General features: G+C 40.7%; 1 protein-coding gene across 1 annotated transcript in view; it reads left to right on the top strand.

Annotated features, from left to right (window-relative positions):
• The window catches only part of LOC126088309 (neuronal acetylcholine receptor subunit alpha-7-like), a 336530-nt gene that overhangs the window by 97402 nt on the left and 220082 nt on the right, over positions 1 to 19046 (top strand). The window contains exon 4 of the mRNA XM_049906440.1: positions 14246 to 14426. Within this exon, the coding sequence (XP_049762397.1) occupies positions 14246 to 14426 (181 nt within the window). The remainder of the gene's footprint in view (positions 1 to 14245; positions 14427 to 19046) is intronic.

The raw sequence follows: 19046 nt of genomic DNA, 5'->3' as shown, positions 1-19046 counted from the left end.
AATTTGTCTACCGCTCAGGGCCGGAAATATCACAGTTGCACCAGATTCAGTTGACACAAAAATGTTCTGAGTGTTGTCCCGCGTCATATTGTATTTATTCGTTGACAATTATTTTACACGATAATAAAATTGGTGTCATTGGGACGTGTACGAAAACGTAGCATCATTTTTCCATCGCTCTACACGAGAATAGAGAAGGGAAAAGTGATTAATATTAGTGCGAAACACACCTTTCCAGGCATTGTGCAGTGGTGTGCTGTGTGTAGAGGCTCTATCGTAATTAACAGGGAAAACCGACGCGGATGAAAATATAATATAGTAGAATCTCAAAAGTTTCAGTAAATATGTGTCCGTAACCGAACCGTTTCTGAGGTAACTAAGAACGGCTACGAGTTTCCTCTGCCTTCTGTATGAAATATTGCTCCACTGACGTACACTTATTAGAAATATAAACTTTATGAATAGCTTCTCATCTAATTGAGCTCGTAGTTTACCCTTGACCTAGCTTAACAAGAAATACTGTGTTGTTTCAGCACGTTACGTGTCACCATTCGAATACGTTAAAGAGGGTGTTGCTCCTGCCGTTTCGCATTTGGATACAATGTGCGCCCGTTTGCGCAATGAGTTAGGAATTCTTGATAAGACTGTGCAATTCGCTGCCCCAGTCCTTTAACCTTATCAAGGGGAGTAACGTAAACAAGGCAGAAAAATCCTGAGGATTGAGGTCAAGTGATCTTGGAGGTCAAGGTACCAGGCTTGCTCAATCTATCTTGCGCCATATTTGCGTTTTACATGTCATCTTACATTAACAGCAAAATGTGCCGATGCCTCACCACGCCCGTATCATATTCCCCAACGACGAGCCAGCGGTGAACTTTCAGCGAAACTAGATGGTGATTACGTCGAGTACCTCTGTACTAAATGACGTCAATGGCTGCTCAGAATCCCACATTCGCAATTATCCCGCAAACGGTTATACGTGGGCAAATGTTTACTGGAATATTTTTGTTTCCGTTATTGGGCACTGTTTACGATGTTACGTCATGATACATTTCTGAAATTCCTGACACGCAGCTGTCTATTGTCTAGTCGGTAGTCTAGTCGGTCAATAAAGGGACGGTTAATACTGTTTGTGGATGCCGCTGGAGTAGTCTTCCGATGATGTCCCATATGTGCTCGATTGAAGACAGATCTGTTGGTCGAGCAGGCCAAGGCAACATGTCGACACTCTGTAGAATGTGATAGGTTACAACAGCGGTATATGGGCGAGCATGATCCTGTTGGAAAATGCCCCGTGGAATGCTCTTCATGAATGGCAGCATCACAGGTCGAATCACCAGATTGAAGTACAAATTTGCAGCCTGGGTAAGTGGGATAACCACGAGAGCGCTCCTGCTGTCGTACGAAACCACACAGCAAACCGTAACTCCAGGTGTAGTTCCAGTGTGTCTATCAAGCGCAAAGGCTGATTGCAGACTGTTAACTGTCAACGCAAGGCCGTCACTGGCACCGAGGCAGAACTATCTTCTATTATAGAACACAACAGACCTCCACCCTGTACTCCAACGAGATCCCACTTGACACCACTGAAGTCGTAAATAGCAGTGGTTTTGGGTCAGTGAATGCACGCTACAAGGCGTCTGGCTCGGAGATGTCCTTGAGGTAACCTATTTGTAGCAGTTCGTTGTGTCACTGTGATGCCAACTGCATGTGCTGTTGCACACGCAGCACCGTGCCCCAGAGCTGTACACCAAACACGTTGGTTGGTCTTCCCTTTCGGTAATGCCACATGGGCCAGCCGGAGCCCGGTCCTCTTGCGACTATATATTCTGGTGAGTAGCGCGGCCAGTAATCATGTACAGTGACTACATTCCTGTCAAACCTTCCTGCAATATCGCAGAAGAAACATCCAGATTATCATAGCCCTATTAAACGACCTCGTTCAAATCCAGTGAAGTGTTAATAATGGCGTCTTTGTGTCTGAAAGACTTTCCTGACTAACATCAACGCATCACACCCAGTCTCAGTGTTAACTAACGCTCATGACCATTACAGCGCGTATTTAAAGCAATCCTGATTTGCATCGTCATAGTGGCACTACTGGCGCCAGTCTTACGTGACTGGCGCGGAATGTGAATAGACATCGGCTTTCAGATGTAGAAACACGCCTACCAACTTTCAATTATGCCGCACAACTCCTTCATGTTGTGATTTTTTTTTTCGTCAGTGGATGTCAGGACCTCTAGGGATTTATTCTTTATATCAAAACTTTGGAGAAAAGTACGGAAATATTTATTGTTCATGAACACAAAAATGATCCAACTACCAAACACATTTACATGTGTGAAAGGATTTATTATACATGGTACAAAAATAATACATTTACAAAAATGGCTTGAGGTGGCCACTTCCTGCTTCCATGCATCCACTGAGGCTGCGTTCCGTACTCTGACGTATCTTGCGGAAAACTGCTGCGTTTCGCATCTGGCCATATCCATTTCGGATTCGTTCCCTCAGAACATCGACATTTGGTGTGAGAGTTGAATTCACCAATGATTTTTAGTGTCACCAAAGGAAGGAATCCATTGCATTCCGAGCTGTTGATCTAATGGGTCATACAATGGACCTCCCTCGACCAATCTGGTCATCGAGATGCTGGCGAACTATCTGTCTAAATTGAGGTTCGGCACCACTGTTCTTAAACAACATTCGCTGGATGATGTCTAGAGGAACATCATCTAGTAAAGGAAGCAATGCATGCCTGAGACATTGCAGATAGGTTTGTCCAGAAGACGTTGCTGGAAGAAATAGGACCATCGAGATGACAATAAACGATTCCACCCCACACGTTGAGGTTGAACCTTTGTTGATGCCTCTCTTGTCGCACTTCATGGGGGTTTCTAAAGCCGAGATGCGTTTGTAAAAGTAATTGAAGAGCTCATAAGTGAAAACCCACCCTCAATCAGTGAATAAGATATATGTTAAGAACTGCAGAACAACAGCACATTACGAAAACATGCGTCAAAAGATACTCTGAGTTGAAAGTCTACCTCATAATCCTTACACCCGTTGAAGTGAAAGGTGAACAGAAGATTTTCGTGCAGAATATTCCACATCAGCATGTGATTAACCAGAATATTCCACATCATCATGTGATTAACTCCTTCTCGGAATTCTCGAGGTACTAGCTTGTTGATGGATTTTCATCCATATTACGAAGAGCCCGTTCTACACGTCCAGGCGTTCGTAAATCGTGTGGCCTCCCATAATCTCCGAGTCTCTTTTCAAATGAGGTTTGTCTCTCGCAGGCGTTCGTGAAATCAAATATGTGCGTGCAAGGTAACTGTCTCTCAGGGCAACGTTCAGGCTAAAGCTGACGTTCTGCGTCCGCATTCACATTTACTGGGCCATACATGTATTCCCAACCCATCACTTCAGGAACTGAATAAACAGTCACGATGCATTATGATGGAAGTTACTCTAAACCATAAGAAACGACAATCAGATAAAATAAAACATGTGGAGCGGTCGTTTATATAGAATAAAGTGAGTAAAAATGTACAACTGAGGTCAATTACAAATCCAGCAGTCACTACAGCGAATTACTTTCATACTCCCCATACGAACTTTTTGTAACGTTTTGATGTCAAGAAAAAATCCTTAAGGTTTCTGACAAATGTTTTCATACAGCCCGTATAGACAGCCGCATGTCATGTATTTCATAAAATACTTGACTGCTGCTGGCAATCGTCTTACAAAAAGTTTAGTTACGATACAGTTTGTATATGTAGACGCAAATGGACCACATCTAGCGTCGTCAACGTAGTTGTGGTACACCCCGCATGTCACCTCGACGATCACGACAATTTTTGGGCAGTGCTGCACCTGTCTTTTAAAACACTCACTTCGGCAGTAAAACTGTGTTCATTCTGTCAAAAGTAATCACCCTCTATAACAGCATCCTATGTTCTGTCTCCTGTAAATTCCATCCGAGTTGAAAGCACCTACTAAAGACTATTCCAGACCGCCCTGCAGTGCAATAAAAGCAAAAACCAAACATGCTTACTAAACGACTACTACTACTACTACTACAACCATCCACCACCACACCACCACAAGCACGCCGGCGCGCGGGGGTGTCCGGCCCAGCAAGGCGCCAAGCGAGGTGACGAGCAGTCGCCGGCCGGGTATGGTCGTGCATGCTGTCCGCCCCGCCCTGCCCCACGCCCCCTAGCAGCCTCCGCCTCCGCCTACGCCCCTGTGTCTGTGAGCAGCGCGAGCGCATGCGAGTCAGAGCTGCCCGCCCGCCCGGCGACTTGGTGGAAGTACAAGTGGCAGCTAGCCGTTGTTGTGGGCCACATCAGCCGCCCGGGCCGCCCGCGCGGGGAGCGCCACCGCCACTACGCGCCGCGCGCCGCCAGCGCCGCCAAGCCCTTCCTAACCTCACCACTCTTCTCTGCCAACTTCCTCTCTCGTCCCCCTAACTACCAACTTGTCCACTCACTGTCTGTTCCTGTTCATGTCGTCATTTCTCGAGCATAGCTCTTACACACTTGACTTCTCCATTAACTAGCACATCATTTCTTTACTCTGTCTCCAGTTGAAAGTTATGTAAAAAGTGTATGTCAGTGGGGAAAAAAGTAATATATCGATTATTAATTATTTGTTTCATCTTAAGTACAATGCAATTCAATAAAGTTCTACACCAGACGCTTTTCACTTTTATTTACAAATTATCATTAGTGGTTTCTATAAATACAGTATAAATTACATGTCTCTACATTTTGCTACATGTACATTAAAAACAATTCTTCCTTATGGATTTGGCCACAACTTACTTGTGGTGTTCAATATTCCTTTTTACTCCCAATTTATTAAGAAAAATTTATTTTAATTTTACATGTGTTGTCTGTTCTTTTGGACACACAGGAATTACAGATACTAGTTGCCAGTGCACATATATTTATATCAATGAGGCAAGTTGAAAATGTTTGCCACATTGGGATTCGAAACTGGGTCTCCTGCTTACTCGAGCAATGGACAGAACACTACGCAAATCCAGACACAGTGGTCACCGCTGCTGTACAGACTAGTCTAGAACACCTCCAGTCATCTGAATGAAACAACAGTCGAGACTGCAATGACATTTGTTCATTATTACCAGTTTCGACTTATGTTTAAGCCATTCTCAGATATTTTAGGCTCGCTGTGGCTGTTAGCAGCTCCTTGGTTCTTCACATGACACCACGATCAAACACTGATGGCTTTAACATGAGCCGAAACTGGTGATAACAATCAAATGTTATTGCGAGCTTGACTATTGTTTTAATCGAAGTTAACACCAGATCACTGCACTCCATAGACAACGTTGTCTAAATTCATGGACACTTCTCGTCAGATCCAAATTCTCAATTTATACCACACACTACTGAAGTAGTGCCCCTGCTCATTATCCTCATTACTCTCAACATCTCACTGATTCCCATATATATATATATATATATATATATATATATATATATATATATATATATACTGGGAGATGAAGAAGCTTGCAAAGGATAGAGTAGCATGGAGAGCTGCAGCAAACTAGTCTCAGGACTGAAGACCACAACAATATATATATATATATATATATATATATATATATATATATATATATATATGTGTGTGTGTGTGTGTGTGTGTGTGTGTGTGTGTGTGTGTGTGTGTGTGTGTAGTCTGTTCTATTGTACATGCAATGATCCCTTCAGTATGGATGCACACCAAGATCTAAATCTTATGAGACTCGCTGAGATCTGTGACTAATGAGACTTATGAGCAGGAGCACTACTTCAGTAGTCTGTGGTATAAGCAGAGATTGTGAGTCTGATGGAAGTGGTACTAGGGTAGTCTGTGCAGTTCAGGAGACCACTTTGTCTGGGTGGCATAAGTATCAGGGCATCTACCTAGAAACCAGGCTGCCCAGTTTCGTGTCCCAGTCTGGCACAAATTTTCAACATGCCCCATTGATATAAATTATCGCCCACTGGCTGCTAATGTCTTAAATTTACCTCTGTTCTTATTTTAAATTACAAAGAGCAAAATGTAGAAATGTATTAAGTGTATCAGATCTATAGAATCTATTAATGATGCCTCGTAAATAAAAGCAAAACATGCCTGGTGTAAAATTCTCTTAAATTGTAATATACTTAAGATAAAAAATACATAATTAATATATAACACCTATTGGCGAAGGTAGCTACTCAAAACTCACGTAAGTGATGTTTATTCCATTTTTATGTCCTTATCCAAATAGCTGCATTTATTGCTTTCCCATTTAATTGCTGTCGGTTTAGAAGTCACAAGGGTCCATCTTAAAGCACAAAATGCGAAATTTGATGAACATTACACAAATGAAAGCAATCTCAGTTAATAAAACACACAGTTATTCGTAAGTGCCTCGAGGTTATCAGAAGACGACTGCACTAAAATTTCAAGGCAAACGAATATAGAAAATAAACACATATTAGTGATACAGCATCCCTCCACGTTTTAACTGACATTACAGGTACTCAACAACGGCACTCTTTGTGGTGCGACAAGCATCTGTAGTGGTGTGCAACACACTTAAGTCTGAGACACTACTTGCCCAGAAAAGCACCACAGCAGCTTGATCTGGAAATTTATTTACTGGGTTGCCTATCTTCAGGTGCGAATTATTTCGATGTGACAATACAGAGTGAGTGATTTCTCTACATCTTCCCATATGTCTGCCCCACATCGCACCTATGCCAAGGAGCGTATTACGAGTCCAAACTTAGAGAGAAACCCTGTCCATTGACATGCGTCGTTTTCTGTATGTCTTGTTGTTTTCTCACAGTTCTCTTCTGAAACCCTGGTGGTACTTATGAACAACACTGTATTAATCACACCCTTAAAAGAGCACACTGGTCGCTTTAGAACTCTGTAGGTGTTAGAGAGCGGGTATCAGGCGCTCATGTGACCATCCACCATAGCTGCATAGTATGCACTCACTGGTTCATTGTATTGAATCATTGCAAAAATATGAGTTGACTTGGAGACGTGACAATAACCGGAAGATCTATCATGTTTGGATATGCCCACAACCACACCATGAATGAAGTTGCCCGATGGTCAGTGTATCAATACAGGCTGTCCAATGTGTCTACATGAAATGATTTACTACTCGGAACATTATAACACAAGAACTATGGTCGTAAAAAGATCCTAACTGACTGTGAGCAGAGACCGCTTTCAAACAAGGCAGGAGTTTCTACTGTTAGTGAACGCGAGTCTGTATCAATCAGTTTCCATGCGAACATTGTATTCAGCAGACATTTGAAATTAGATGCGTCGCAACAGGCTGTTGCTCATAATGACGCGTAAAGTTTAGTTGGTCAAACAGCACAGAAACTGGGCAGAAACTGACTGGAGACGTGTAAAATAATAGTTCAAGTCACCATTTGGCCTCTTATCAAATGATGAGGAGCCTGTAGTCCAGATCGGGGTGTTTTCTGTATCACTACTTGGGCCCACTCATTCAGGTCACCGCGAGCTAGGGCCAGGATATTTACTTTAACAATTTCGGTGACAAAGTACGGCCTTTGTCCTACTTCTTGATGGTGAGTATGTTGTGGACACTCCTGCCTTCCACGATAACAGGAGTCGTGTTCACAAGGCTGCACGAATGCGTTCACGCCAAATTACTCAATGTTAATCCCTCAGAAAATGTATGGGACTGCTCATAACAGCAGCTGAAACGTAGCACTCAACATCTCCGCAATTTGCTGGCTCTGCAGGATCAATGAGTGATTTGAGGGAGATATGGCACGTCTGAAGAAAATGGTGAACTAACGTCCCCGACGAATTTAGGACATTATCAAGGCTAGATGCGGCATTACAAGTTATTAGCGTGATTTCTGTTAGGTGTGACTAATTTTTTTTTTTGTCTAGTGTGCTTATATCGCCTTAAAATTAGGAAACTGGTCCTCTGTCCAACAGGTACGACAGCCCTAACACCAGATCTTGTTGTACTCGTCAACTGAAATGTTTTAGCATCTGTTGGTGAATGGATGAGCAGTTTTCTCAAGTTCAGGTGATACACTAGTTGTTATAGTGTGTATCGACTTCCAACTTTTTTGCTCGAAGATGGAGCCCTTCTAAATCGATAGGAAGCAAATTGGAACGTAATAAATCACCTGTTCGGATACAGAATTAAAAAGGCAATAAATAGCACTTACATTTCGACACGAAAATCTTATCATCTAATGACTCCTTCTCTTCCACCAATATCATAGTTACAAGATTAAATTGCTTTACATTTTGAATAGAACAGTTACGAGTCACAAATATTGTTCTGGTTAACTTATTTATTTGCGATGGATTTCGAGATCTGGTAATTTATCATCAGGTGGTGTATATATTCAGTATACAAACAATTACAGTAACGAACTTTTTAATATTTTCAGAAAGTGATACCCCATAGCTTGTAGATATTTGTCAGGAATGATGCTGCAGTATCTTTACATGCTATGATAAGTCTTCTGCATTATTGCTACCAGTTACGATTATCACAAACTATCATGAGGAACAATTAAGTGTTTTACAATCATCAAGAATACGGTTCTTTTTTAATGATAATATTATCGTTATACATACGGGACACACAACAACAAAGCAATGAACACAAACAAAGGAATACGACAAGGATGCTATATTTCTCCAAAATTCTTAATTAAATATATACATGAAGCTATCAGCAAATGAAAAATTTTGAACATTAATGGAGTTCTTTTAGATCGTGGCACTACACTAAATGTATATGCAAATGACCTAACTCCGATCACGCACAATGAAGATGACCTCTACATGGTAGTCTGTAGGTTGCAGCTGAAAGACTCAACATTGTTGGTAGATAAAACGAAAATGATGGCATTTCATGTCAGACTACTAGTAAGATCTAAAACAGTCTTGAATAATAAAATCTTGAAGTAAATAAAACGTATTAAATATCTAGGATGCGGCATCGCTTACGAATATAGCCACGAAGTGGACCAAAAAGTAAATAAATTTATTTCCGTATGTGGGACCATCATTAAAAGTTTTGCAGAATAAAGACAGGAAAGAAACCTAGATGAAGAAACTCTTAGACGTCTGAATCACGACAGAAGTCTAATAGCGAAATGGTACACGCCGTGCAAGTTTTCAGGCTTTTGGTGCGTTATATTCTTTGGTTATTGATAACATTGGAGTTTGTGAGCTATATGTAGATTTTATGTTCTCAAGCTGTGTTGTTCAGTTCGCATCCTTGACGTTATCTAAAGCGTCTCTGAACGCCTTGTACGTTTCTACACAAATACATTAATTGAAAAACACCCTGTGCCTGATGATTAGGTGATGAAACTGGTTGCTATAACAAAGAGTTTTCATAGCAGCTGATGAACGTACAATATGATTTTCGATGAGCACATCAACATATAACTGTTGAGAGATAAGTTTAATGATCCATGTCATCAAGTTGTTTTGAGCTGTCGCCGCTTTGTAAAAAGACAGAATTATTGTTTTCATACGGCTTACATTTGTACAATGATTTTATTATTACTTACTAACTCACCAGTCCACTGTAATTGGTAGATAGTGCTAAGTATGGCGTGAATTTTTTGTGAGAAGCTGTTGGTGATAGATTTGTTACATAAATCCAGCTCAGGAAACTTAACTTCAATTAGTTAGTATGACTGAATACACCAGCTATGCGACTGTTATAGTAGAATATCTTTAAAACATTTATTTTCACAAATTTTATCTATTATGGACTACAGCTAAATGAATAGCAATTACCCTCTACAAAATTAATTAGTGACTTGCTCTCAAGAATTCAAACGAAACAAAATAACATATTTCCATCACGACTATAAGATTTACAATGACATGCCCATTTTACGAACCGGAGACTCAGGGTGACATGTCTAGGTGTTTGTTACTACCTTGAGACCAACAGAACTTTGGGAGGCTGCCATTCAGAAGATGCATTAGGACGTATTATTAGCAGGCAGTTCACAGCCAATTTTTTGATATCCAGCAACTTGTGGCTTCAAGCTGCTGTGCATATGAGACAATAACATATCTGCGCGTTGTGTGTTGCTCCCATGTGGTCGCAGCTGGCTCTGACTTGATCAGGCATTTGACATCAATGACTTTCATTGGAGTGAAAACCTCAGTAATTTTCTAATAAACGTAGAAGAATATCACATCACGTATCAAACACAAGTTCAACAGTAAGAGTATATCAAAATCTCATCTCTTCTGACACCCTGGTTTAACCTGGGCTTGTCTTTTCATTGGCCTGCTTGAGTTCCACCGATGAAATTTTTAGAAACTTGTTTTGCTCTTCAGAAATATTTGTATAATATTCCCCAGAACACGCAAACTCTTTGTCCTGTCTGATCATACAAGATCCCTTCGGTCAGTGCCCAGTCCCACTCATTGTGCGTTATCATGCTGACGTGCAGACCAAATAACGGAGAGGTCCTTTCTGAATAATAATACCATTCTGGAGTTTTTATTAGAGCAACATTGTCCAGCGAGATCCATTCATCCCTTGTCTTCAAGCTTCGCTATAGACAAAAACAATACAATCCTCCTTTTACTTTTCGTTTGAGCATTTTCTCACGTTATCAAGCTTTTTAGAATTTTGAAGTTTCACTTCCCTCAACTATTTGCGCCTGTTGTGTAAAAGTCTACGATCTTTACATTCTTGTTAAAGGCGTTCTAACAGCCCTCCCTAGGACGACAACATGATAAGGTGCTGTGTTTCCCACTTCCAACTTACTTTCATCCTAGTTTGTTCGTCACTACCGATAATAGCTTCACTCTCCGTGAGACTCTGGTTTTGTACGTTTTTCTTCAAATTTCGAAGATTCTTTGCCTAGTAACTGTACCTGAGCATATAGTTCTCTGGTTCTATTGGCAGAGTGCAAACTGAGGCGATCAACAGCGTAGCCGCAGCATTATGTAACTCGCATCTAGTAGAATCTTCAATCACGACAACATCATTGTAGAATAAGTCCAACAAACGTTCAGCTTCTAGTCTCTTTAGTGTCCACGACGAATATGAACAGTTGTGCAGATGCACTCCAACTGATACTGGAGCAATGTCAGCCATTCCAGACATACACAGCCTATTTATACATAACATTCTGAGTCAGTAGATGAGGTTGTTTCAGATACCTGTATTGCATGTGAAAGACGGCAAACTGAACTACAGTACCACCGAGCATTGTGCCGCAGTAGTTAAGACACCGAACTGGTTTTCGGTAAGATCAAGATTCACATCCCCTTCTGGCCATCTATATTTAGAATCTCTTTATAAATTTCTTGATTCAGATTCCGAGATCATAAAATTAAAAAGAACACTGACAGTTTCCTGTCCCACTCTTGACCAATCTGGGTTATGTTTTGTCTCTAATTAGCTTGCCGTTGATGGGGCACTAAACCCTAATCTTCCTTCTTTCTTGAATACATTGACGTGAATTTTATACGAAATGAAACATTGAAACAAAAACACAAACGAAGTGACTTTAATTAGACACTGAAGGTGACACCAACGCTCAGACAGCCAGTGAATCACTGCAACAGCACCTTCAATGACCGTTAAAATAATTACACAGCAGTAATAAAATATTTAGCCATCCTTTTGTTGGCGAAGACGTATACCAGATAACTGGACAACATTATTTTCACTGGTAGCAGCACGCACCGTTCCTGACAACCTGTTAACAATAATGTGATATACAGCACAGCCAGTACACTTGTTGGAAATGTGGATAGTTGTAGCGCCTTAATTTGACCTTCCAGATGTCGCAACGCATCGCAAATAAATAAGCTGAATGTAGCAACTTTTGTGACTGACAATTGTATTAATATAAGTTGTTTATATTGTATCTCCTTGTAATTAGACCACTTTCAAATTCAATCAAGATTTTATTTTATTTTTTTTATTTCTATGCCTGTCAAGGCTGAACTAAAATGCCCTCAAGATAGAGCATCTGATCCGTTGATACGTATCCTTTGCTGACGTCCCACTTGTGCATAAGAATTCTAGAAAATCATTTGGTATCACTGCAAAGGGATTAATTGAAGAGGTACATAAATCTGTCAGTTTTTCGTACTTTATTTTTCCCTTTAGCGTTCTCGCATTTTTTACCGCTGCACATAAACAATCACTGTTCTTTTATCGACTGCTTTTTGTAAGCAACAGTTGTACGTAGCTGTTATTCTGCAGTCAATTGTCTTCTGTTCCACTTACAAGCATTACACACTGTAGCACTGCAACGACTCACGGCGTATAAGTTCAGGATTCTTCTAACCATGGTTTTCAAACAATTTTTCGCTGCAAATTGCTTTTGCTTTCTTTAACAAGTAAAACAGGTCTCTGTAAAAGATAGTAAATCAGCGTCAGAGAGAACATTTAAATTAACCTTTTGATAGCGCTCTGGGTTAATCATGCTAGAGTTTTGGATATGTTACCGTGCATTTCTTGTATAGAAACAATGGTTCTCTCTTTTAACTCAAACAAATTTCACCACATTTATGGCATAATCAGCATATGTTCTTTTTTTTACTTCTTCTTCAATTACACCTTGTATTTCCTGCGTATGATTATCCACTTCAGTCTGTCCTAACACTCAGCACATCATGGTTACTGCAGCAAGACTCCTCCGAGTGATGCTTGATGCATGTTCGAGTACACTTCGTTGAAACTTCCAATCCAGGCATTTGCTCGATTTCGCGGATTCCCAAGAAAGGAAGCATTTTGGTACAGTCCCGGTTGGCAGAAAGTTTCAGTATGTCCCGAAAGATACAGAACGGTTTGAATTCCGTCTTTCCCTCTTCCGTGAACGCCTCTCCCACACCTTATGCTCCCTCATTGCGCTAGTGAATGTTTTTCCGTGAAGAATGGAGTAAATTTACTGTACAGACGTTGGCGGCACTGGTTCTAGCGGCTCGGAGCTGGCGGCGCTCCCTGCGTGTGGTGGGAAAGTCCCAGAAAAAATCTTTGTCAACCGACATTGTAAATTTCAGAAATCTAAACCCACAACGCCAGCTTTTACCATAAATTAACATTCTGTAAACCATACCCAATAATTCATCGCACACCAGCACTTCAGGGATGAAAGCACGTGAGTACTAAACTGATTCGCACGATCCTTGCTTCCAGTACAATTACAACAGTCAAATAAAATTGTCGTATGCTTGAAACTCATCTGGCACTGTGATGTTATAAAAAATCATTCGGTCCAATAAAAAGAATTTACGCTGACACTTTCTCTTTGTATGAAGAGAATAAACATTAACCCAAAATGACGCGTATAGAATACAAGGGGTGATCTGCTGTGACAGATCATGAACTGAGTCTCTAAAGTTTCACGCACATTGGTAGGAACACGAATCTGACCTTTGATGCTTCTTACAGATAATACTTGATTTGTTGTTTGACACCGTCTAAAACGTCATGTAAAGAGATGTAGATAGAAAACAACAGACAAATTACATACTCTTGTTAGAATTACAAACACTTTGAAACTAAGAAAAGTATGAACTTCAAAGCTCTTGGGCCCTAGTCTTGCGAGCTCTCCAAATTGGCTGAGCTTTGATGTTCCTTTTAGAACACTAATGGCGTCTCCTATGATCTATAAATATATCCTGAGATATTACCGACCTGCCAGTATTTTACTATAGGACTAGTTGTATTTGATAAGGTTGGCTTCACGCATGAGAGCTACCCTATGCGTTTTTAAAATTAATTTGTAGAAACGAAACACAGTGCCTTTAACAACTATCTTATGGAACATTATGTTAAAAAATGTCGCATTAATGAGATTGGAAGGATGTTTTCAGATAATTTTTCTTCTTTTCTGCTTGCAATATTTCCTAAATATAAAAATTTATGAACAATTTTAACTTACACATGCCCTTTATTCCTGTTAAAAAAAGCAAATAAAAATATTTAAGTAATAAATGTGTTCTTTTAATACCCCTTCCCGAATTCCTGCATCCCTAAAAATACCGATTTAAAATTTCAAAACTCAAGTAGGTCCTTTAAACGCCTGGAACCTAAAGTGACGAGACTAAGCAGAACTAAATACTGTTAAAGTAATACTACTATTCAGTTGCCTTTGTATACACACACGATAGTGTTGATATGATACACACAGTAAATATTTTCCAACTTTTCCACCACAAGTGCTGATGAGGGTTTCGACGGGACCTACCACACCAACGTTGTGGTCAGACATAACGGTAGCTGCTTGTACGTTCCACCGGGCATCTTCAAGAGCACATGCAAGATAGACATTACGTGGTTCCCCTTTGATGACCAACATTGTGACATGAAGTTCGGTAGCTGGACCTATGATGGCAATCAGGTAGTACACAGTGGCTGCACAACATGCGATGATGGCTCACCAGGCAACCTAGTCTCCGCGTCCCTGGTGCACGTGAGCTGCAACAGACAGTCCCTACCGCCTCAGCCAAGTACTCTTCTCCCTAATTACGTACAGAAGTTTGACTAACTTAAGCCGCGGCTTGAAAGTGAAAGGAAAGAACTATGTCATTGTGAGAGTAACTCTTTTTTTTATAAGACAACATGAATATTGCTCTACATAAGTAATTACGAATCATCTAATAATGTACCGGTACCGAAAATAATTGTCTTCTTTTTGTTGGGACTTATTTTCCGTATTGTCTGCTTCAAGGAGCCTTAAAGATCAATAAAAATTAGTGACTATACCGATTAAAGTTAAAAATGGATAACAAGTGCATAAAGCTAAAATGTCATCGAGGCTGAGAGAGACGAAGACTAGATTGCCTGGTTCGTCTAAATTAATGTCACCTGATGTAAACAGACTGCCTTCGAGAAAGCTTTATAAGTGTGTTTCAAAGCATTCGACAATGTCATCACAGAAGTCTGTGCTAGGATACTGATCATGTATAGAAGATACCGAATTTCAAAGTGAATTTGAGGTAGCACATTTCGAAAATGACAAACATGCAGGCAAAATAAAATGTAAAGAAGCAAGTTTAAGGTAAGGAACACTAATAAGAAAAAAAAATCTTGAGTAAATTGTCTTTTAAGTAGTGACTTCCTAATCGAATGCCTAAGCAATAGAGTAGATACACACGGCGCATTCTGAACAGTAGACAAGTATCCAGTTTAGTTGATTACTGCACGTTGTCATTGCGAAATTACGGGAAGCTGGCTCAGCCAAGTATTCGGGCCAGTCCAGAAACAGCACTGCAGTCCACGACGACAGTTGATGAGTAGATAGGAGGCACGGTGCATACGCCACGGCCGCTTCAGTGCCTGAATCTCATGCTTAATATCATGCAAAACGAGCCCCGTACGCCGACTGGCTTAGCTTACATTAATCGTTCAGTATGCGATCGGAGCAGAACTTAACCAACAGCACTGCTTCCGCTGACACGAGAGCTTAGCTTTGCAGGCAGTAGGTTCCAAGGCAGTGCACTGTTCAGGTATATCTTCAGACCAGCTGGCCATCGTTCAGTTTCTGGCGCAATTGAACCATCAGGAGGGGAAACCGCGGTTTGCACCACCATTTTGCATGGAGCAAGAAAGCCCTGGAGGTCGCCTCTTAATCTGACTGGATCTTCGACAAAGCAGTGATGTAGGACCAATAGGGAAGTTACATATTTTATACGCTATTTCGGTCACCACAGCAGAAGCCATCAAGAAAACCTTGAAGAGCAGAACATCTCATCATATAGAGTTGCTAGAGGGAGTTTAGTAGAGTACGGCACATAGTAATTTTTTAATTAATTATCTAATATTTCAATTCCTTTCCCACAGGCAAAATAAGTAGTCATTGTGTCTGCTGGTAACTTAAACGGATACTGCGTACTGAATTCTTTCTTCGCGTCGTCTGTGCTAATATAGGACAGTGGTTCTCAACCTAATGGGTAGCTACACATTGGGAAATAGGTAAAATGAAATTTTCTACGAGGAACAAACAAAAAGGGATATATTATAGATCAATCAGGTAAATCTCTCATCAGCTCGAAGCTTATTCTGAACACAACTACACGTCATCCTATCGGAGGATGTGACTTTGCCGATGGCACTGCAGTGCAAGGGAAAATGTCGTCATTAAGTGGCCGTAAAAGGATACAGAATTTCTATCTAGTGTGATGAATAGTAGCATGTTCTTAATTTCGGAGAAATGTAAGTTAACCCAATGAGTAAAAAGAAAAGTACCGTAGTGTTCGAATAGAGTGTGGCGGGCTGCTTGACGCAGTCACTCGATTAAACATCTAGACGTAACGTTGCAAAGAGACGTGAAATGCAACGAGCAAGTACGCAAGGCTGGTTGTTGGGAATTCTAATCGCGTATAGAAGACATGTGCGGCCTGTCTTGAATACTGCTCGGTTGTTTGGGGACTCCAAATCTCGGATTAAAGGAAGACGCCGAAGCAATTCAGAGGAGTGCTGCTAGATTTTTTACCAGTAGGTAGTGGCAACAAAACAACAATTCAAGTTGGTGTGTAGAATGTGTGAGTCTGAAGACATACCATCTGACTTTCTGAAAAATATCATTTACAATACCGAAGACTGCAAGAGCTGTCAGCTTAACCTTTCACGCATCCAAGTTTCTGACGAGAATAATATACAGATGAACGGAAAAGAAAATTGAGGATGTGTTAGATGACGATCAGTTTGGCTTCAGGAAAGGTAAAGGCACCAGAGAGGCAATTCTGACCTTGCGGTTGATATTGGAAGCAAGACTAAAGAAAAATCAAGACGCGTTCATAGGATCTGTCGATCTGGAAAAAGCGCTCGACAATATAAAATGGTTGAAGACATTCGAAACTCTGAGAAAAATAGGGGTAAGATATAGGGAGAGACGGGTAATACACAGCATGTACAAGAGCCAAGAGGTAATAATAAGCGTGGACGACCAAGAACGAAGTGCTCAGATTAAAGAATGTGTAAATAACGGATGTAGTGCCTCGCCCCTACTGTTCGATCTGTACATAGAAGAAGCAATGATGAAAATAAAAGAAAGGTTCAGAAGTGGAATTAAAACTCAAGGTGGAAGGGTATTAATGATAAGATTTGCTGATGACATTGCTATCCTCAGTGAAAGTGAAGAAGAATTACATGATCTGCTGAATGGAATGAACGGTCTAATGAGTGCAGAATATGGATTGAGAGTAAATCGAAGAGAGCCGAAAGCAATGAGAAGTAGCAGAAATGAGAGCAGCGAGAAACTTAACAACGGGACTGATAGTCACGAAGTAGACGTAGTTAAGAAATTCTGCTACCTAAGTAGCAAAATATCCTATGACGGACGGAGCAAGAAGGACATCAAAAGCAGACTCTTACCGGGAAAAGGATATTCCTGACCATTAGAAGTTACTAGTAACCAACAAACGCCTTAATTTGATGAAGAAATTTCTGAGAATGTACGATTGGAGACCAGCTTGTGTGGTAGTGAAACATGGACTATGGGAAAACCGCAAAAGAAGAAAATTGAAGGATTTGAGATGTGGTGCTACCGATAAATGTTGAAAATTAAGTGGACTGATAAGGTAAGGAATGAGGGGGTTCAGCGCAGAATCGGAGATGAACGGAATATGTGGAAAACACTGACAAGGAGAAGCGACAGGAAGACAGGAATTCTGTTAAGACTAGTACTAGTGAGAACTATAGAAGGCAAAAAAGGAGAGGAAGACAGAGATTGGAATACATTCAGTAAAATATTGAGGGCGTAGGTTTGCAACTGCTACTCTGAAATGAAGAGGTTGGCAGGCCGCATCAAACCAATGAAAAGACTGATGACTAAAAATAAATAAATAGATGTGTTCGATCGAATATTATGGAAATGCTCACTGGGAATCTGGCATACGTGATAGACTGAAGAACGATTAATACTGCCACCAACTCACATATCGCGTGATGGCCCTAAAGACAGGATATGAGAAATCAGGGCTCTTACTGATGCTCATAAACAGCAGTTGTTTACTACCTGCACACGAAAGGACGGTGGAAGATTATAGTTTCGCGTCCCATCGATAGTGCAGTCACTAGAGAAGGAACACAAGCTAGATTACGAAATGGTGAGGAATGTCAGTGTCTTTTTCAAAGAAACTATCAAGGCAATTGCTTCGGAGCGAAAAATCTCGAAAAATCTAAATATAGATGGCCGGACGGGCACTTGAACCGTCGTACTCCAGAATGCTGTGCTAACCACCGCACAGCCTCGCTTGGTCGCTCGAGTTACGAGTCGAACATGAAAGGGAGGTGACTAGCAATTGTACAAGGTGCCTTCCGCTATGTACATGATGGCGGCTTGCGGAGTGCGTATGTAGATGTAGTATAGATGTAGATGCCGTTGCCTTCCACTTGACCAATCATAGAGTGCCTCCAAACAAAGATACAGTTTGGCTTGTTTCACATAACAAACATTGCCAGAGGCAAAAGAAATTATAAGTGACGATAACAAACCAAGGGTTGACCGGAGATCGAAAGCGAGACATTTGTCACGGCAAATTAGTAAACGAAACGATTTGAAACAGTCATATCTACTGTTACTGTATCGATACATTGCAATATTTATACCTAAATATTTGCAGAAACGAGTATGCGATGAAAAGGAAGGCAGAACTGTTGAAACGAGTCAATGAACAACGTTATTCGAAGTTTGCGTATGGTCAGGGAACATATTACAATGGGCAGTTGCTTGGCTCAGTGTGTTCTGTGGTTCGAAACAGCTATTAGTTCGCTTGTTTCTTAATGTTTTACCAGCCAGTTGTTAGTTCGACGAACGAGCGAAAATGAAGGTGAACGATTTTTTCTTTTTTCGTTTTTTTTTTTCAAACTAGCCTACCGCGTTCATTTCTTTCGTGAAATAAGCATGCTTCATCTCGGATGGTATCGAAATATGGGGAATATTTTAACAAAGCAAGTTACGGTTGTTCGTTTTCTTGGCAAATTTGGCCTTTATCGACGAAGGCCTGTAGTTTAAGAC

Source organism: Schistocerca cancellata, chromosome 6 (genome assembly GCF_023864275.1).
Source record: "Schistocerca cancellata isolate TAMUIC-IGC-003103 chromosome 6, iqSchCanc2.1, whole genome shotgun sequence".
In the NCBI taxonomy this organism is placed as follows: Eukaryota; Metazoa; Arthropoda; class Insecta; order Orthoptera; family Acrididae; genus Schistocerca; species Schistocerca cancellata.
Note: the sequence above shows the minus strand (reverse complement) of the source record. Positions and strands in the feature narration are given on the sequence as shown.